This window comes from Motacilla alba, chromosome 2, assembly GCF_015832195.1.
Source record: "Motacilla alba alba isolate MOTALB_02 chromosome 2, Motacilla_alba_V1.0_pri, whole genome shotgun sequence".
NCBI classification, from domain to species: domain Eukaryota; kingdom Metazoa; phylum Chordata; class Aves; order Passeriformes; family Motacillidae; genus Motacilla; species Motacilla alba.
In genome coordinates this window covers 45,301,246-45,321,688 of record NC_052017.1, presented here as the reverse complement: position 1 = coordinate 45,321,688, position 20,443 = coordinate 45,301,246, and the positions used below count along the sequence as shown (strand labels likewise).

Below are 20,443 nucleotides of genomic sequence, written 5' to 3'. Positions count from 1 at the left end.
CATGGAAAAATAAAAGGAAATTTCTAGTATTGCAAGTGCACTGGGATTTGTTCATACTAATTTTATCAAGCAATGAGATTTAACTAGTCTTTGTATTCCTGGACACAAATTTCTTGACAAGCAGACGTGACTTTATAAGCAGGCAGACTCTTTAGGACAGCTATATGAACTAGTTTCTTAAAATGGATTTTTTTTTCTTTTTTCCACTTCTCTTTTCCCATACCATATATAAAAGGTAAAGTTTATGTAAGTTTCCTTCCCATCATCCAAGCATATAGTCTAAGCTGGCCACAGAGGACAGAGACTGTTAACATAAATTCACACTTTAAAAAAGCAATTCACCACACATCAAAATATGGATCTAAGTTAGGGGAATGGGTTCCCTCCAGCATTATTTGGTAAGTACTATGCAGTAGCATAATAAAGGTGCAGATTTAAGCTACATCAATGAAATAAAATTTAAAACAGGCTCCTGCTTTGTGTAATGATCTTGGTTAATGAGACCAACCCATACAAAATCTGTTTTTCTTGGGTTGTTCATAGGAGTCACTAATACTAGTGGGTTTTTTGCAGTGTCACAGTATTTTGTGAGCCACTGATTTAGAGTCATACAAGTATAGAATACTATAAAAAATACTCCTTACCTCAAATAGCTCACTTTTAAGATAAGCACTTGCACAGCACAGTGCTCTTCTCTGCAAAGATGCTTGAGTTAGCCCATGAGCAGTACAGCTGAGGCAGTAAGATGCTCTGCCCAGCCTAATGAGCCCTGCAGAGAAGCAGGCTTTATCAGCCTGTAAAACACCCTGCTACAGCTTAGCCCTTCCATTTCCACAGGTGCTTCTTCCATGGCCAGCTCAAATATCTGTGCATTTGGAGGTCACATAATATTTTGGGCATCATGAATTTTTTTTGCAATTAATAAACATATCTGTTTCAGGTTACTCTTACTCCAGTTAGTATGGCAGGCTTTCCAGGTAAAACAAAACTTAACTCACAAGCCAAGGAGTGAAAACTCTAGCAACATTTTTCAGCTGTTTTGAAATCTTACTTTCCAAAAGCACCAACTATGTATCCCTAGAGCATTCTAAAGCATTTCAACTACACAGCAGTTCAAATGGAGTTAGTAATAGGGTATCAAAGCCTTTTCCACAAGTTTTCAGAGAATCCTGAAAGTTCATTAACCAAAACACAGTTTACTAGTAAAATGAAGGTAACTCTTGAAGAATAAACACAGAGATCACAAATGACTTTTCCCTGGGTACCTTATACTTCTTGCCATGGTTTTCAAAACTGCCAGTTTTCCGTCTGTTTTTCAGGACAGAAGGGCCAAACAGAAGCTTATACATGAGACATTAATCTTCTCAATTTTCTTGAAATGCAACCTGCATCACTGAACTTGTGTGTGTGTGTGTGTATGTGTGTACTCCATAACACAGCCTACAGAGAGGATTCCACTGCTTTCAAGTATTGCTGCACCACACATACAAACAACCTCTGAGATACCTCTGATAAACAGCTTTAAACATTAGATGTCAAGAATGCATGCAGTGAAGCTTCCACAACAGATCTTTTCAAAGCAACTTTTTCACCTACCAAGAAAATTTAAATCTTATTCAGAAGGCTTACACTGAAAAATCCTTTCATATACGAGACATGACAAAATGGTTTTTCAGATGCAAGACATGCAAATAAACAACTTCACCTTCATGATTAGAGAAAACAGATGGCATGTCTCAGACTGTCAGAAAACTAATGCTTTTCCTTTTCAGATCTACAATACTGGTATAAAAATCCAAGATTAGCATCTCCATCACTCCATTCAAAATCACATTAAGGTGATAAGCAACAGCTATTGCTGAGAGTATAAAGGCAGTGTGACTGATTCACTGGTAAATGCAATAACCTCACAATCGCTTCAAACGCTAATTTCTTTTTTATCTGGAAAACGACATTAGCTTATGTCTGATCATGTTTGGTAAGTTTTTTAAGGTGAACACCTGATTCTCAAGCATTAGTGTTTTAAATAAAATTTCTGGTTTCCATGATGATCCTGATATGAACATCTATGAAAATGCAGGCTTGTACTTTGAAATTTGGAATAACATAACCGAGCCACCACTTCAATTTACTATCTTTGAACCCTTGACATATGCATTGAAAACAGCACTCCTCTAAAAACACACACCTTAGCACAATGGCATTGCTGTTTCATAAATATCTATTCACTGTCTTGTTTCTAACAGAGAAAATTGATCCTTCAAAGAGATGAAAAGCAAATACAAAATCAAAATGACTTTAAAGATTCTCCTACACATTGATACTATCAGATGATATCAGCATTGGAAAAATTAGTGAAATCTGATAAAAAGCTCAATTTTACAGTTTAACAACTTAAACTGTTCACTGCCAAAGACAGCTGTATTGTCATAAATAAAATGGTGAAATTCCATGGGTCTCAATGCTCCATCATACAATAAAATAAAACAGTATCCATTTTTTGAAAAGAAAATCTTACCCTTTCCCAGGTAAAAGACAGACCTAGTGCATCAAACTGTTTCCTCATGTGTTGAATGTTACTGCAAAATAATGATAATAAATGAAAAATTATTAGCTTAAGAAACTTCTAACATGTGATCATATAAAAAATCTGGCGCTTATAGAGTTCCGAGAAATCAAAAGCACTAGTTAACCTCCAAACACTATGATCTCACCAGCAGTAAAACTCAGAATTGTCAGAATATTTAAATAATATTTTAAAAAGCCCCCAGTATATTCTGGTCCAATTCCCATGGCTATGTATATGAGGAAATACATTTTTTTTTCTCTAGATTTGAATGCAACTTAAAAGTAAATGGCAGAATAGTTTGAAGGAAGTATTACTCAAGCACCAGTTCTTACTATTTTTAATTATTTTTACTGCAGTTGAGTCAAATGGCTCTCCTAAATCTCAATGTAGGGGACACTTCCACTATCAGCTTAATCCTGCTCTATTCTGGCAATGCTATCCTGGATGTATTTTGCTGTGGCTCTGGTGATTGTATGGCTGCAGAATAACCTGAATCAGCCTACCCATTCCGCTGAAGATATGCCCTACAAAAATTCTCCAAAAAACCCCCACCAGATTTCTTTCTTTCTTTCCTCTGATCAACAGGCTGATCAAACCAAAACCAGCTGAGCCAGTGCAAAGGAGGTGGTGAGAGCTTCTATCCTGGGAGGTGACAAAGATCTACAAAACTTCTGGTGGCAGCATCACCATAGATAGACATTAATCAACTCTGACACTGTCAGGTTAGATGCTGCCCTTAATGGATTGTATTACAAATGGAAAGTAAAATACATGAGGATATACAGTGAAGCTTTAGTCTGAAAATGTACTAAGTATGCTTTACCAAAATACCCACAAGTAAACAATATTAATTAGTGACTTGGTGAGAATTCATTCACACACTGTAAAATGGATTAAAATTTCTTAGGGACTTTGACCTTTCTACTAAAAGACATTCTGTCAGATAAAGTCGTATCTATCCTCACAGAGTGGCTAAGTTGACAGTCATGAAACCAAGCATTTAATTCTGATCCAGAAAAAACTTACAGAGCTGAATAACTGAGTACTGCAAGTATTTAATATTATAATATTTTTGTTGGAAAAGTATCAAGAATCTTAAGATGGGACCAGAAGAATGAACAAAACACAGAGAAACAGCACTATCAAAGAAGGAAATGGATCAAGGTCTATAAAGATACCACAGATAGATTACTGCATCCAGAGCACAACAAACAACTTCACTTAGGAAGATTGGTTTCCAAGTCATTTTCAGAAACTGTTTACTTACATAACATTTTACTCATTTTAAAGAATATTAGGAGAACATAACACCCCATTCTGTGGTCTAAACCCAAAAATGTTCACAGAAATCAGCAGAATAATGGCTGCTTAGGACTTTCCAAGATCCAGTCTCAAAAAAACCCAACTATCTCCTTCCTCTCTCACATGGTACAAAAATCTGCTAGTAAATCTAACCACGTAACTCATAATTTTCCCCTGTGTACTCTATACTAAGGTTTACCTCACCATGATGAAATTTTGATTTATTTATACCTGCTGGTTTGGGTGTTTGGGAAATGCTTCTCTTTTGATATTCTAGCATTTCACAATCTAAAAGTCGTTGAGATTAAAACCTTGAAAATCATCCCAATAAATTTATCTTTCAAAACAGAGTCATCTGCACAGTCCCATAAAATGTTGCCAAATAACCTTGGTCTCAGATAACCCCGTTCTTTCCTGTACCATCTTTCTTCTATGCTAGGTTTGCTCTGTTTTGTTGATTCATGGGGGCCACAGTACAGGTATTCACAGTGAAAATGCCATATTTCAATTAATTTCACCTTTGAGTCCAGCTTGCAGGGTGAAGGCCATGTTCAACTGCAGCATTTTCTGCTGGTAAACCAAAGGCATCCCATCCCATTGGATTTATCACCTGTCAGCAAAAAGAAAAACCACAACGTTATGCAATTTTCTGGAATGGCATCAGCAACACACTGAGAGGCCTCTGAATAATGAACAGCGCTTGGCATTCCAGCATTTGCTTTGTCTGAGCTGAACTTCTTCCAAACTTGCCAACTATGGCCAGATTTGCTTTAAAAGTTGACTATGAAGTGCACTTGTTGCCTACAATGAGATGTTAGAGGGAGTTTAAAGTATTATACAATAAACTCTCATGGCTATTTCAATATCAGGCTGACAATGACAAAAACCAACTCTTTGTAAGTTTGTGTGGTGTTAAAAGTCAGCAGATGATGGTGCCACTGCACAGAGCCAAATATTCATTCTAAAATAGAAGGCCTTAAGTAAAAACAGTTGAAACAACAGTTTTATAACTGTAACTGATGTGTAGCATACAATTTGTTTACTATTTGTGTTGAAAAACAAAATTAAAAAAAATACCCTATGATAACTTTGAATTCACCAGATAAAATTAAGACTATGACTTAAAACAGTTTTAGTCAAATTTTACTGAAATATCTCTTGCAAATATAGACTACAGACTGAAAAATTAAAATTTTATGACCACAAATAAATAAATGTGGAAAGAAGTTTACTACAAAATATAATAGATAATTTCTGTTGAAATAGAGAGGTATTCTTCCTGTTAACATGGACATTACTTAGAAAAACAATATAGCAATATGGTAGGTATTCAAAAAATCTGTTTAATAACCAACGAAGAAAGGCCAGTACTTAAGATGCTGTCATTAAACACATATATATTGGATAGCTGATAAAGCCAATTCTATTTCTTAAACTAAAAATGTGCTAAAAGTTCAATAATCATGATTTAAATTACATAAGTTTAACAATAGCAAAGCATGACTAACATTTTACAAGTTGCAAGAAATCAAAATGTTTATCCCTTAAAGTATCTATTTATATAAAGAACGTGTCTCTCAGTGGCATGTAAGCAAACAAGCCATAAAAGAGCAATCCCAGCCATACTAATCTCATAATACATCTCCATGTGAAAAATCTCCTCATTTTAGAAGCATAAGAGCTACTTTTGTCACTGCTTTGAATTATTTTTATTTTTCTTTGCCACTACTTTCCAATCTTCTGACTTAATGTAATATTTCATAAAAAATATTTTATAGACGTGTTTATAAAGATGCCCTAGGCACCAACCCAGAGTAAAAGCAACAGGATTTAATAGATGTGACTCTTCAGCATTCTCATTTTCAGTACTGATCTAAAACTAAACCCACTGTCTGTCATTACTCTACTGGTGCAGCAACAAAACCAAAGGTATCAACCCGTGATCGCCCGTGATCCAAGCCAGCCCAATAAGGGCCTCTGCACAGCACATTTTTGGTGTCTAAATCTAACAGAAATTGCAATTTCTGTGTTACAAACTTTCCCTAACTATCAGACAAACTATTGTTCCTCACACCACAGTCTCAGAAATTATGAGTCTTACCTGCCTATTTCCTCACATATAGAGGGGGGAGTTTACATGGAAAATGTAAATTAAACCACTTCTCAACACCCCACTGAAGCACACCTCTGCCCAGCCCTTCCCCTCCTTGACCATCCACCCACCAGTCAAAACTATTGGTATCAAATAAAAAAAAAGAGAGTTATGCTTTACATAAGCTATAAATATCAACAGAATTTTTAATGGACATCTTAAAATATAAATTTATACAGCTCAGTTCTTTTTGACCGCTAGTACTGCTGACAACCTATCTCTGAACAGATGTGATGGAAAAAACCAGATTTTTTTCCATGTATAACACATGTTTTCTCTATTTAAATGTCCTAGACTAATGTCCTGCCTTTACATTCTTACAAATGCCTTGTCTTACTACAAGTTGATGCACATTAAGTGATATTAGAAAGAATCACTCTGATGATCTGGATACAGACAGGCAGCCAAATGCAAGGCACAATCTCTTTTCTCATGCTCCTGAGCAAAAGGATGTGGGAAAAGAACTCCACTACCAAGCTGAAGACTCCCCAAAAGGGCTGATGGGTGCTCCAGACAGTTCATGCGCAGACATTTTAACACTGTACCATCAGTGCTGGAAGGAGCAACCTGTGCCCACGGATCTTCCAAATTCTAGCATTTATCAAAAATACCATATTCACTCTTCACATTCAAAAGTTCAATTTAACGACCAATAGCATTCCTCAAGCTAAAGGTCTGAAGAAGTATGCTAATTCAAGTTTCAATCAGAAAACTGAATTTAAAGAGACATTAAAAATATCTTCAAATTAGCCTCCAGGATAGATCTATTTATGTAGTTGCTATAGAGATGAATGTAACATGCACAGTGGTTTAGAAAATGATTTCAAGTTTATTGTCTCTTTTACTTTTCTACCATTAATGGATTTGAAAGATTTGTGAAATGCATTTGTCTAAACAATAGGTCAACTCCTTCTAGCTGTAATCTGCAGCAAGAATGCCACAGTCTCCACACAGCATTTGACATTACATCTTTACTCTACTTATTCAACACAAAAATCTGAAGAGAAATGGAAGAGGAGAAGAAAATATGCAACTATCACATCAGAAGTTGGCAAAAAGGAAAAAGGAACAGTTTGACTGTTCAAAACAAATTAAAAATACAAAGAAAAAAAATAGAAAGCAGTTTTGAAGACCAAAGGGTTATTCCTTGTAGCTATTTGATGGGTTGGTCACTGGCTCTAACTAGCACAAAACATGGCTGCTGTCTCTAGCAGCACAGATGAGCAGAAGAAAAACAAGTCATCCATTTTCTTGAATGCTGACTTGATTGGTTTCAACAGCAACCTCTAAACCTTATGCAACTGAGGGATCCATTCTGCTCACTGCAGTGACCATTCTTCCAAACATCACTTCTCTAGGTAGACAATACTTTCTCTAAGCCTGAAGGAGAAAGAAAAACAAATAATGACTGTATCTTGTTAAACAGCAGGCTGCATGAGCCTAAGGGTGCCTATACCAGGTAAAAGAAGGCAAGCTGTAATTTCAGCCATTTTACAATGGCACAAGGTAGTGCTATCACCAAAGGCAGCTGTGTGTTCATCCTCACAATGAAATGGGCAAGTGAACTCCTCATGCTGCAAACTCCCAGGTTAATCTTGAACACACATGATCTAACTTCAGATCCTGAGAAGTTCACATGACCGGGCAGGATCAACTACAAAACACCGGCATTTTCTACCACTCAATATGGTTTGCATGGGAGTAAAAATGTTACAAGGAAGTGATTAAATAGTGCATGGGGAACAAAGCACTCAGTAACTACTACACTGAATGGTTTTTCTAGGAATAAATTATTAAAAAACAAAAACAGTTGCATCTTGAAACATTTTAGATCCCAAAGACTCTGGCTTGAAGTACTTTTAAGAATCATTCCACAGCATGGTCAAATATCTGTTAGCAATGGCTAGAGCTCTTCATGTCACTGTGGGACCACGGGGAGGAAGACACAGAAACTCCCTTGGTTCAACACTGAGATCTCAGCTCTTCCTCTCAGAGCATTTTCATCTGTTCACTGCTGTAACAATCAGCTCATCACACTGACATCAGTAGGTGAGGTCAGTGTACTATGTAACACAGAGCTGACAATGATCTCATAACACTCAGCTCTAAGCCTCCACCAGCATAACCAGGGCTGGTGATTCAGTGAATTTTCCTCAGTGTTTGTAAGGACATGAAGAGCATGTTTGGTCTCCTGATGTACTCAGTATATCTCAGAACTATGACCAGGGAGCTCTGTTCTTACACTCAGATCAATGCATTCTAAATTTTAAGAAAGACAGCAGACTCAGTGTCAGAAAGGCCTGCAAATAATTATATTTAATTTGGAGAATGTGTAATAAAAGAAGATGACCAGAAATGAAAATTAAGAGGCTTGCTGACAAATTAGTGGTTTGAATTGATACAGCAAAGTCTACGTTCCTATCCCTACTTGCAGCTCCATGACACAATTGACATGAATCAACCAGAAAAGGCTGAGATCCATGATTACAAGTTCCAGCTGCCAGAAAACACCTCTAGCTCAATCATGGATCTTGCAATTGTGCAATCACAGACACATGAGAGAGCAAGGACTTGCAGTTGGAGAGGGCAATGGAAAGGATGGCTGCTCCTTCCATTGGCTGCCCACAATGGGCTGAACTTGTTGAAAATCTTACGTAAACTGACATATTACAGCACACTTTAAATACAAGACCTCCTCTTGTGTGAAGCCTAGATTCTCTTTTAATCATTACAGGTAACAGATATCATTGCACAACAGGTAAAAATTACCACCAAACAAACAAACAGACAGACAGACAACTCCCCCAGGCAGATAAGGCACACCTGGAAAAAGATAAAAATAAGGAATTTTTGACCAGTGTGTACATTCTAAAAAGGACTATTTCAATGCTTCTCTGCAACATAGTGCTGCATATTAGAGAAGGCACTCTCTAATAATCAAACCATACAGATTTCTATCAAAACATAAAATGCTCATTTATTTTTATTCTCATAGAATATACGATACGAGAAATGACTCAACATCCACAGAGTACCACACACGTTTTGAGAACAAAGTTATCTTTTGCCTCCTTAATCTCACACATTCTTGTCTAACATAATTATATTTAAAATTATATCTCATTTTCTCTTTTTCTTTCAAAACGAAACAGAGTGAGCTCATTAACACCTTCAGTACAGGCTGGGGGAAAATTGAAATTAAATAATATTCAATTCACACACAATACTTGTAATATTTGTTACTTGATTTATACCACATGAAATAACCTGACAAAAGGACACAACAGCCTCACAAAAAAACCCTGTGGAGAACAGCAGCTAGTGATGATCAGAAATCAGATCTGTATCGAAATAATTCATCCTACTGATGATTAATTATAGAGTTTTAATTAAACTTGCCTGTCTGGTTTCAATACCATTCACTTTTGCAATTTCAAGAGTATTAAGATTCACTGCTGAAAGGGAAAATAATTAATGAAAATACATCCAATTTAAAAGTAGATATGTTATGGATACAAAGAAAACGCTCCTCAAGTAATTTAGGGGTATTGCAGAAATATCACTGACTATATTCTAATCCCATCCATCCCAGTTTAAGTATAAATTAAGAAATAATTAGTATAGTGTGATTCTAGCATGCAGGAATTTCATGCTGATTTAATTACATAAAGGACTATTCTCAGTTCTGTACAACTCTCACACGACTGCCTTGCTTTGGTACCAGTTTCATTACAAAGATATCCCAAGAACTGTGGAACTGAATCACTCTGTTTACTGATCACTAAGGGAATTATTCTCAGTCCTCAGAGAGGCACAAATTATCTGCTTCAAAATTTATCAAAGACATGTTAATGATAGCATGATAAAGTAATGGTAAATACTTTTTCCCAGAGCAATAGCACACTGGAATTCTGCCATAGTGAGAATCACCATGAATATCTCTATCATTTCTACACAGCAATCTCAAATAATGAATAGGAAATCACTTCTTACAAAACTCCTACATTAGAATTCACAACATGAATGTAAATTCACAGACTAAACACAACCAGAAACTACACATTGTAGGTCTGTATTGATCTATTAATAACTATAAATTTGTAATTTAAAATATATACATTACTTCTTCATAGCATTTTATAATAAAGATGTTTGTAATAAGATGTAGAACTCTCCATGCATAAAAACCATTTAAATTGCACTTCAAGAAACATGTCTCCCTTAACACACTTTGGAAAGACCAGCACAGTGCAGTCATGCTAAGCAATCTATATGGCTTACATTTCCCACGAGAAAACTTCATCTTCAGTAATCAAAATGTAAAAAAGTTCTCTTAAAACACATGTACTCTACAAATCATTAATCCAGCAACCCAATCCAAGTGCATGGCAGCTTGCTTCCCATGCGCTGCCTCCAGGTCCTTGAGGAGTGAGCACTGGAACAAGACAATGCTTTACAATGCTTTCATCTACAGTTTTATATTGAAGCAGTATTTCTTTCAGAAACAAGGTGGGGAAAAGAGAAATAGATATTTATTTTCACACTTAAAGCAGTACAGGTTTCTGGGAAATATCTGTAGAGTTCAGTGTGCATTACCTCTCTAGAATATTTTAATTGAAACGAAATCCAGACCTTATGGAGCTACAAGAAATTGAATGTTACATTTCAGAAAAAACACAACCACAACAGAATCCAAATTATTAAAAACTTTCCCAATTAAAATTTCAAAATACTTTCAATATGAAGAAATTACACTACTGCATTCAAAAGAAGGTCTAAATGTCCTCTAATCCCTTTGTAAATGTATTCTAGCCTATCCTCACTACAATATTACAAAAATATAGGCCAATTCTTGCCTGCTCAGATTAAATCAATATGTAACTAATTTATTGTTTTCTCATTAAGGCATTCCTTATGAAAAATACCTCCACCTTGTGCAATATAAAATAATTTCTTATTCAATCATATATTCTTGTCAACTACATACAGGATAGATGTTTCTCCTCACTGTTTATTAAATAACAAATATGCATTGTAGTCTGAAGCTTTCCCTGGGAACTCTAAATCTGAATGGTTTTGTCTGTAATTTTCATTGTAACAGCCCATCATTTCTCACTGCCTTACACTTTTAATTTGAAAATGATGAATGCAAAGTTTAAACCATATTGCCGCTCAAAAATCTTACCCTAACCTTGCATTGCATGCCTGAAATTGATTCACTTCTACTCAGATTTTTGATTGGAGAAAAATTAGCATTCCCTAGGCTTTCAAACATACAATATTAAAGCTGAATTTTGAGAATGAAATAGAAGATCAATGGAATAACTTCAAAATCATGCATACTAACAGTTCTGTTTCTAAAGCATTCTTTCTTTTTATATACTGAAGAATTCCAGTAATTCCTTAAATACAGGGACAAATTTATTTTTCTAGGGAGTACATCAAGTTTCATGATATAACCACATCTTAGCCTACAATGATCACAGTATCTTAAACATCATCATAACCTTTGACAGATTGCACAACCAGGAAAAAGGCAGAGAGAGGTTTTACAGGCTGATAAATTAATTGCAAAGAAAAAAATCAATTATACAGACTCTAGTTATAAGTGATGGAGAAATTAGCATAGGTAATAAAGGAAAAGTTCTTTCAAGTTCCAGCAAGTTAATGCACATCAATAACACAATGTCTATTAATCTGACATACCCAGAAAATCATCTGAGAGATTTTAAATCTCTCTTAATCGTAAATGAAAGTTAAATTCTTTGGCTGCCCACCTTTAGTCAAAAATAGATGTTCAAACTGGTTAAACATAACAGAAGATACAAGTATTTTTAGAAATCCAGCATGTTCTACAGGCACTTTTTCCAAGTAATTTTTACATGAAATATAAAAATATGATGAAATGCAAGATGTAAAAACTTGAAAAGTCTGGAAAAAATTTTCTAAATAAAAAATATAGGCAAATGTGGAAATAAAACTTTTTTGCATGGTGGCTCTTGCATTTCATTGGAATTATATTATCTTTTTACTTTTCTCCAAATGTTTCCATTAAAGGTGGTTACTTACCTTGTATTCAAAAATTTACTACTAGAGCATGCTACTGGATGTAGATAATTTCACAAGTACAAGAAGAAGCAAGTTTTCATCTTTCTGAACAGCAATTTACTGGCTACCTTCCCTGCTATTGATAACAGATGGCTACATCCTGAAATGACATTTCATGAATGGTCTTAACATCAATCAAAACTCAAGCATCCCTTCAAATGCCCTCTTAGCTCAATTTTTTTAGTGAGATCCAAGTTCTGGTCATTCAGAGGAGTCAAGAAGGGTAAGTGTTATAACAGACATTGGGGTTTCTTCTTATTTAAAGTCTAAGGCATTTACTTCTTTTTCCTGCAATTTTGAAAGCCCAAGAATGCATATCTGTAAAGCAGCAGCAAGTATTCAGTGCATAGTATGTTCATCACTGGCAAAAACCACATAGTATTTGGAAAAGCAGCACACTGAATAATGCAGTGACAATACCTATCAGATCTCACGGATGGTGATAAATCCAGGAAATGCTACACTTCTTTAGCACTTGTAGCAAAGAAATTGCACTTAGTACCACAACCAGTAACTAACAATTCTTTCTCAATTTCATCTTCTTTGTACTCTTTTGAGGTAGATACCTACATTCTTGAGCTGCTCCTTCTCTCTTGTACAATAGAGAGACTCCTTCCTGTCATCCTAGATCCTTGCCTACACTATTTTTCTCTTTTTGTTCCCTTCTCTTTCCATATTCCTCCTTCCTACTGTTTTCCCAGCTCCTTCACATTTTCCCTCTACCAAATGTCTTTCCTCTGTAATATGGCTGTCACTCAGGCCACAGTTCTCCTACACCTTCCTTACATCCTTCAGATTTTACCTTGCCAGCCTTTACTGCAGATTGCAGGGACAAGGCTCTCAGCTACCCCTTCAACCCAATGGAGAGGCAGAAGGCAGTGAGGAGAAATTATGGCAGGCGTGGGGGAGACTGGGAAACAGAGAAATGTAGAAGGGAAAATGGGATTTCTCCTTGCAGAGGTAGCAAGAAACTTAAGACTTATTCTACCTCGCAGGCCTGCACCTTTGGAAGACATTTCATATATATGAGCAATGCTGAACTGGGCAAGCCGAGGGTCAGATGCTACAGAACAGAAACTCTCAGCTACACACACATGATGTAACTGTTGTCTGACTTGCAGCAGTCTCAAAAAAAAGAGAGATTTCTCTCCCAGCAGGCATAGAGGCTGTCCCTCTGCATCTGACAAATGACATGAACTGGTTCTCAGGAGCAGAAGAGGTGAAAGCAGTTGATTTTGGTGGTACCTATTTTCTCTTGCCAGGTACATCTTTTCCTCCCCCCCGGTCCTACCTAGGTGGCAGGTGGGTTGTCAGCCTCCTCTCACAGAAACTGTGTGGCCCAGAGCTCTCAGCAACACTGTGCCACACATCAGTAAATTTAGGCACCTCATACAGTACCAGCTGTCATCATCTGTCATCATAGCTTCTAACCACTCTTAGCAACAGTGAGCTCTGAACACTACTGGCTTTAATAAAACTCTCAAATTTCAATATTCAAAGCTTCATGGGTCATTATCTACACACCTGTAGCACATACTCCACTTTCACGGATTTTGGAAAATACTAATTTCCTGATCAATTATGATATTAAAATATAAAAAAACCCCACCCAGTCCTACCACTGATCTATTCTTACCTGCATCCCTCTCATTTTCTGGAACCGAGCTACTGCATCACTGATGGTGTAGACACGAACATGGCCCATGTGAAGCTTCCCAGAAGGATATGGGAACATAGAAAGCACATAAAATTTTGGTCTTGATTTCTAGAAAGAAATTTGTAGAAACTAGTAACTACATGAGTTAGCATTTCACTTGAATAAATACACGTGCACATTATAAACTACTACACGACACCATAAAGAGAAACATGGTTCTGCTGGAACTGATCCAAGTGAGCACTCACAAAGTTCATTGGATCAAATTCTTTGGGATCGTAAACAGAGATGTTTTACCAGACTTTGCTGACATCTCTTCAATTTATACTGACGCTTCTATGGCACCTGAATGTTATGAAAATTAATTCATTTTTACTCAAAAAAAAAGTCATATTGACAGAACTGGAGCTTAACAAAGCAGCATTGCCAATGTAGCATCTGCAACTTATTATCTATGTGTTCTTAGTCTGCCCCGACAAAAACTTGAAAACATAGCAGATTAAATCACTCTCGTAACAGTTTAAACAATTAATGTTTTACTTTGTACCTACAACAAACACAGAGCTCACTCCTGGCCAGTTGTTTTTCATCATCTGAACTGCAGTAACTCCCAGAGTGACTGCATCATTTGCAATTGCATGAACATCTGCTGAAGAGAAACTCTTCAGTGTCACTATGTATGCTCACATCCAAGCACATCTTACAAGCAAGATTTTACATAATGAAAAGAAATGAAAAATTTCATTTACTTAGGTTTAATTTAAATGATAAAAGTTACAAAGAAATCACAAATCCTCTTGCACATCAGTTATTCCTAATACATCTTGATTACCACTGAATTCATCACTGATATATTGATAGTATCAAGTACCACTGATACTTGCTAAGTTCTTACATTATTTTTCTTGTTAATAATAAAAAAAAATACAGGCAGGTTTCTGCTTTACTGTTCTGATTAAAATTCCATTAGTATTTGTCAAATAATATTTCTTTATCACTTTCGTTCAATCACAGCAAATCAGAAATAACCTCAGTACTTTAGAGCAGCACTACACACTATTTGCCTCTTAATATGTTATTAAATCTACTTCAACTGTAAGGATAAAACAAAAATATCATTAAAAATATAATTTAGAACTTAGCCTACGTATGCTACATTTGACTCCTATGTACATATGTATATAAAAGGCACAAGTCTAAATGAATGCTTTCCCTGCTACAGGTATACATGCACACCATTTCATCTCAGTTTTCTTCCCCAGAAAAAGCAAGCTCTTTTCTCTCTTTACCATTTTGATAGAATTATTTTTTTTTTGTCAGAGAAAAGGCAAATTTTAAGGGAGATGAACAAAAAACCATAAAGAGCCACAGAAGTGTATTTTATCTATTGTGACAGAATAGATTGTGAAGGCAAAAAGAGTCAGAGACTGCGATACAGCTGTTTTTAAGATCTTTTATTGCATGGGAAAACTTTTTTTTTCCTTCAAGTCACTTACTATTCCTGTGAGACTGTAAACCAGAAAATATTAAAAAAACATTTTCCCTTAACACAGATTTTAGTGAGTCACAGGGTGTAGTGTATAAGATTTGTCACAACACGGGGAACAGAACCTTGAGAAAATTGTTTATAAAAGTTCCAATTAGATGTTTCTTTTAATACTTTCAATAATTAAGTGCCAAATATTGTATAATAGGCAAAGAAAGAATCGATTACTTAAACCCTTTCTAAATTTACAAGTTTATACTTTGCCTCAGGATTTATATTTTTCCTCAGGATTTTTTTTTAAATTTTTGTTTACTTATTTCATTAATGGTTTTTAATAATCTACATGAAAGTATTTTCCCCTGAAATGTAATGCACATCTAATCATTATAAGCCATCTGTACTAAGTAAGTTTCAATTAATTTCATTCTAAGAAAACAAAAATATAAACATGTAATCTCCACGTTTCTCATAATGCTTACATCAGTTTCTGAAATTCTGCAGAACTGATCCTTTATTCTTGGGAACCACCAATTTTCAACTCGTCTCCTTGTCTCCAGCCCATAGTTTTTTTCCCATTTCCCCGTCTCACTGTAAATCGTTCTCACACAAGCAGGAACCAGTCTTCTCTGCCATTTAATTAATCCCAGGAAGCCATTTAGTTGTCTCTTCAAACATGAGGAACAAGGGCCAACTCTTTGATAAACCAACTGCATTCTTAAGGTTATGGTATCTGAAAAGACAAAAATATGTATTTCATGCCACAATACATAACAAGAACTCAATAATTATTATGATTATACTGAAAAGTGGTAGCTATTAAACTATTTTAGCTTGACTTAGACTACTCAGCTGCTTTTCTTGGAACTTCCATTTTATTTCCGTGTCTGAATTATAAATGTATTTTTTAGTCAAGAGAACTAACTGTGGCCTCGCACAGAACAAACCCATTGTGTTATATGTCTTATCTAATAAAATAAAATTCTTGCATTCAGTCTCCCATAAAAGCATAATCAGTCAATTGAAGGTTCCAGAAGCTCCATTGCCTGAATAGAAGATGGCTAACAGGGTGTTAGTAAAAATTCAGAATGAAACAGAGAGAAAAGGAAGTTGGATGAAATTATACTGTAAAAATACTGAATTTGTCATCACTGAAAAGAGATGGGGGAGGATGACTATAATTAGTAGATTTCAACCAGATATTCTAAACCAACTATTTTGCTAAGGCTTTCTTTTTCAACTAAAAATCTGGTTAACTCCTCAAATGCTTCAGAGAGAGTCTTCTAAAGCTACTCAGATGGGAGAAAGACTGAACAGCTCCCATGTTTGGGATCAGTCTCAACAAGATATTTGCTGATTTTACTTCCTACAGTAGGAAATATGGCATTAAAAGAACCTCTTCTCTGAGATTTCCTCCTCATCTTGACTGCCTTTTTTTTTTAATGGCATTTTTACATCAGTATTTTCTATCCTCTATGTTTGGTTTTGGTGCTTTGGTGTTGTTTTTTCCTTTTTAATTTTGCCCAACACACTTCTACCAAACTAGCTATTTCAGTCAGTTCAGAATTTTCCTTGCAGAGTTACATCAGTAAAATCTCAGGGTAGAGAAATTCTGTATAAGAACAGATTTTACTTATGCATTTCCCATAAGGTGGAAACATTATCAGTAGAAATAATTGCTATAGCACCTTAATTAGATCCCTAGCAAGCTAGTGGGAGTTATGCTTCCTTTAACATTCACCACACATGCACACACAAACCCTCACTGCCTGTCTCATTACCTATCTATAGAATTGCTCCTTTTCTCTCTTACTTATCAAGCAGGGTCTTATAAACACTTTTTGACTCATGCCACATCAGTGGTTTGGATTTCCTGTTGCTACCTTCCATAATCTCTCTCATTTGTATTAAAAACAAATCCAGGACTGTAGTCAGGATTCCCAGTTCAGGCACACATGAGTCATTCAGGAGACTCCAACTTCCCCCTCTCCATAACATCACACTCATCTCAAAATTACCATTTCAGGACTTCAAAGTTTTTTGCTTATTTTTACTAATTATTTCCTCATTACTTATGTCTTAGTTCTATTGATTTATTTTACAACAGAAAGGAGTGCTTTCTTATACAAGGAAGTGCTTCCTTATCCAATTTCAGCACTGCTGATTTACAAAGCAAGTATTTTAAAGCCCAGGAGCGACATGAAGGGAGACTAGTGGATGAGAGGACACAGTCTCAAGCTGCACATGGGGAGGTTTATGCTGGACGTTAGGAAGAATTTCTTCCCAGAAGGGGTTATTAGATATTGGAATGGGCTGCCCAGGGAGGTGGTGGAGTCACCATCCCTGGAGGTGCTTAAGGAAAGACTGGACATGACACTCAGTGCCAAAGTCTGGTTGACAGGGTGGTGTTTGGTCATGGCTTGGACTCCATGATCTCAGAGGTCTTTTCCAACCTAATTGATTCTGAGACAGAAAGAACACAGACACCATGCCTGTGCACAGCTCAAGGAAGCCCACCAGCATATGTCATGCCTGAGAAGGCACATTTGGGTGACCTCAGGCCCTACAGGTCACCCAAGCAGGGGTCAGAGCAGTGGGTGGGAGTGAGAAAACAGCCACAGCCAAGGGCACACAGCACTAGCGCTAAGCTCATTCCAACACATGGAATTTCAGGATGAGAAACAGAACTGCAGTGTCCTTCCTGTTCCCAGGATGCACAAGATGCAATGGTCAGCTGGCCATGTGTTGGGCTAAGCCAGGATGAATGGCACAGAGGATAATCAAATCCAAAAGACACGGCACGAAGGTGTTTTTCCTTTCCAGGCCTGTGTGCATGAGACTAGGACAGAGTGCCTCTCCCTGCCCCAGTTAAGGGCACTCCAGCCCAGTGTTGTGTGAGTCTTTCAAGAAGCAGGCTAGGAGCCTAGAACTGTCTTGCTCAGGCAGGTGTGCCAAGCAAGGATGAAGGGGCAGGTCTGATAGAGAAATAAATCACAGAATGTCCTGAGCTACAAGGGATGCACAAGGACCGCTGACTGCAACTCCTGGCCCTGCACAGGACACTCCAAGGGTGTCACCATGTGCTCAGGAGCATTGTCCAAGCACTTCTTGAACTGGGTCGGGCTTGGTGCCGTGACCACTTCCCTGGGGAGCCAATTCAGTGCCCAACCACCCTCTGGGGAAAGAACCTTTTCCTAATACCCAATGTAAACCTCCCTGACACAGAAAACGTTTGGAAAGACGCAGTAAGCACGCGGGAGACTGAATTAAAAGTCCTGGAAACTGCCTGACGAGGCCTAACACATTTCACTCAGTCCCGGAGCAATGGGAAGCTTGCAAGGGGAGCAGGCGGCTCCACGGGCGGGACAGAGCGAGCAGGGGAGCGGTGACAGAGGGAGGCTGGAGGAGGGGGGAACTCCGTGGGCACAGGACGCCCGGCAGAGCCGGCTGGGCGCGGGCACGGAGGCCAAAGGAGCGGGCTTTGGGAAGCCGCGGGCAGCGGGATTAGCGCGGCTCCGGCGGGCGGGGGGCGTGAGGCGGGGCCGGGCGGGGGGACCGTTACCTGCGCGCGCCCTCCCTCAGCTCCCCCGCCGGGCCGCGGGCGCCGCCATCTTGGCGTGTCGGGGTCGGAGCGAGGCACCGCCTCCGCCTTTGGCACCGCCCGACGGGGCGGGAGCTCCGCGCACGGAGGGAGCGGGAAGACTTTCCCACTCACCCGAGCGTAACGTGGAAAGGTAGAACGAGAGTAAATAACGAACATAATAATAATAATAAAAAAATTAACCGGGGTTGAGCTCTGTAGAAGATGCACAGAGCCTCGAGAAGAGAGGGGCCCTCATTAATATCGATAAAGCGGCGGTGCCAAGAGGATGTTTCCAGGCTCTTCTCGGTGGTGCCAAGCAGTGTGGCATGAGACAACTGATGTAGGCAGAAACTGCTGCACAGGAAGTTCCAGCTGAGCGTGAGAAAGAACTTCTTTGCCGTGCAGTGACCGTGCACTGGAACAGATAGCCCAGAGAGGTTGTGGAGTCTCCCTCATTTGAGATATTCGGAAACCGTCTGGACACAATCCTGTGCCGTGTGCTCTGGGATGTTCCCGCTTGAGCAGGGGGGTTGGACCACACGGCGAACTGTGGTCCCCTCCAACCTGACCTTTTCTGTGTGGTTAGTTTTGCTGCCGTCCACAGCATGCCCTGTAAAGTGACTGTATAGGTTAGGGCTAGATTTCAGTAATTTCAATAATTTTACTTACCTTTTGGGGTTTTTTGTTTGTTTATTTGTTTGGTTTTGTTTGTTTGTTTGTTTTGGGGTTTTTTTACAGTTTCTGAAATAAAGGCAACGGTTTGGGTATTTTTTTGTAATGTCTTTTTGACTAGTCAGAGTAAAAAGCAGGAGTCACAGAAATACAGGAATCACAAAATGGGTACCTGGGAGCAAGAAAAGCACTGCAGTTCTCTTTCTTGTCCTGAAATTCCATGTGTTTGAATGAGCTCAGCTCCAGTGCAGTGTGCCCCTGGTTGTCATCTGGTCTAACCTCCGTGCTCCCAACAGGGTCATCCTAGACAACATGGCACAAGTCAATAAAGGCAATCTAGCATAGTATAATTATTTTACCTCTTCCTGGAAAGCAACATCTCATCCTGTTGTCAACACTGTGGAGTTCAGAGTTGGTTTTAATTACTGCAAGTAACTTGTAGTAGCCTCCAAGGCACGAGAAATTTCTTTTTTTATTTCCCCATGTTTGTGCCCTTTTGCTGCTGTCAACTGTTGATTCTTTTCACTTTTAGACCTTTTTCTTAGCTGTTGTGTCTCCAACACAGTTTAAACAGACACATTCTGTTTATGCAGTGCAATGTCTACAGTAAAGTCAACCTTCTTATGTGACTAAAAATAAGTATTTACTGAATAAAAGCTTTTCACTTGGTTATGTGTACCTGTCAAATGTGCTTAAATTGTAACCTTTTCACCACAAAAAAGAACAGAGAGCAGCTCTGATGGTTACCCTGCTGATAAACTAGAACAGTTTCCCCATGACTCTGTGCATAATTTTATTTTGCTTTCCAGTTGATCTCCTGTCAGCAGGTGATGGCGATCTGGCTTTAACAGGCCTTCCATCCCAAATTTCTCTCTGAGCTGCTGTGTGAGCTCCTGGACTGAGGGAGAATGAAGGAT

At 37.9% G+C, this 20,443-nt stretch overlaps 1 protein-coding gene across 2 annotated transcripts in view; it reads right to left on the bottom strand.

The window, feature by feature from the left end:
• LARS2 (leucyl-tRNA synthetase 2, mitochondrial) overlaps positions 1 to 18,955 on the bottom strand; it is an 82,347-nt gene extending 63,392 nt beyond the window's left edge. For both annotated transcript variants that reach the window (XM_038127344.1, XM_038127345.1), the window contains exons 1-5: positions 18,834 to 18,955; positions 15,754 to 16,004; positions 13,768 to 13,896; positions 4,390 to 4,481; positions 2,519 to 2,579 (exon numbers count right to left, since the gene is read on the bottom strand). In XM_038127344.1, the coding sequence (XP_037983272.1) occupies positions 2,519 to 2,579; positions 4,390 to 4,481; positions 13,768 to 13,896; positions 15,754 to 15,987 (516 nt within the window). In that variant the 5' untranslated portion in view covers positions 15,988 to 16,004; positions 18,834 to 18,955. The remainder of the gene's footprint in view (positions 1 to 2,518; positions 2,580 to 4,389; positions 4,482 to 13,767; positions 13,897 to 15,753; positions 16,005 to 18,833) is intronic.
• Between the last annotated feature and the right edge of the window lie 1,488 nt (positions 18,956 to 20,443).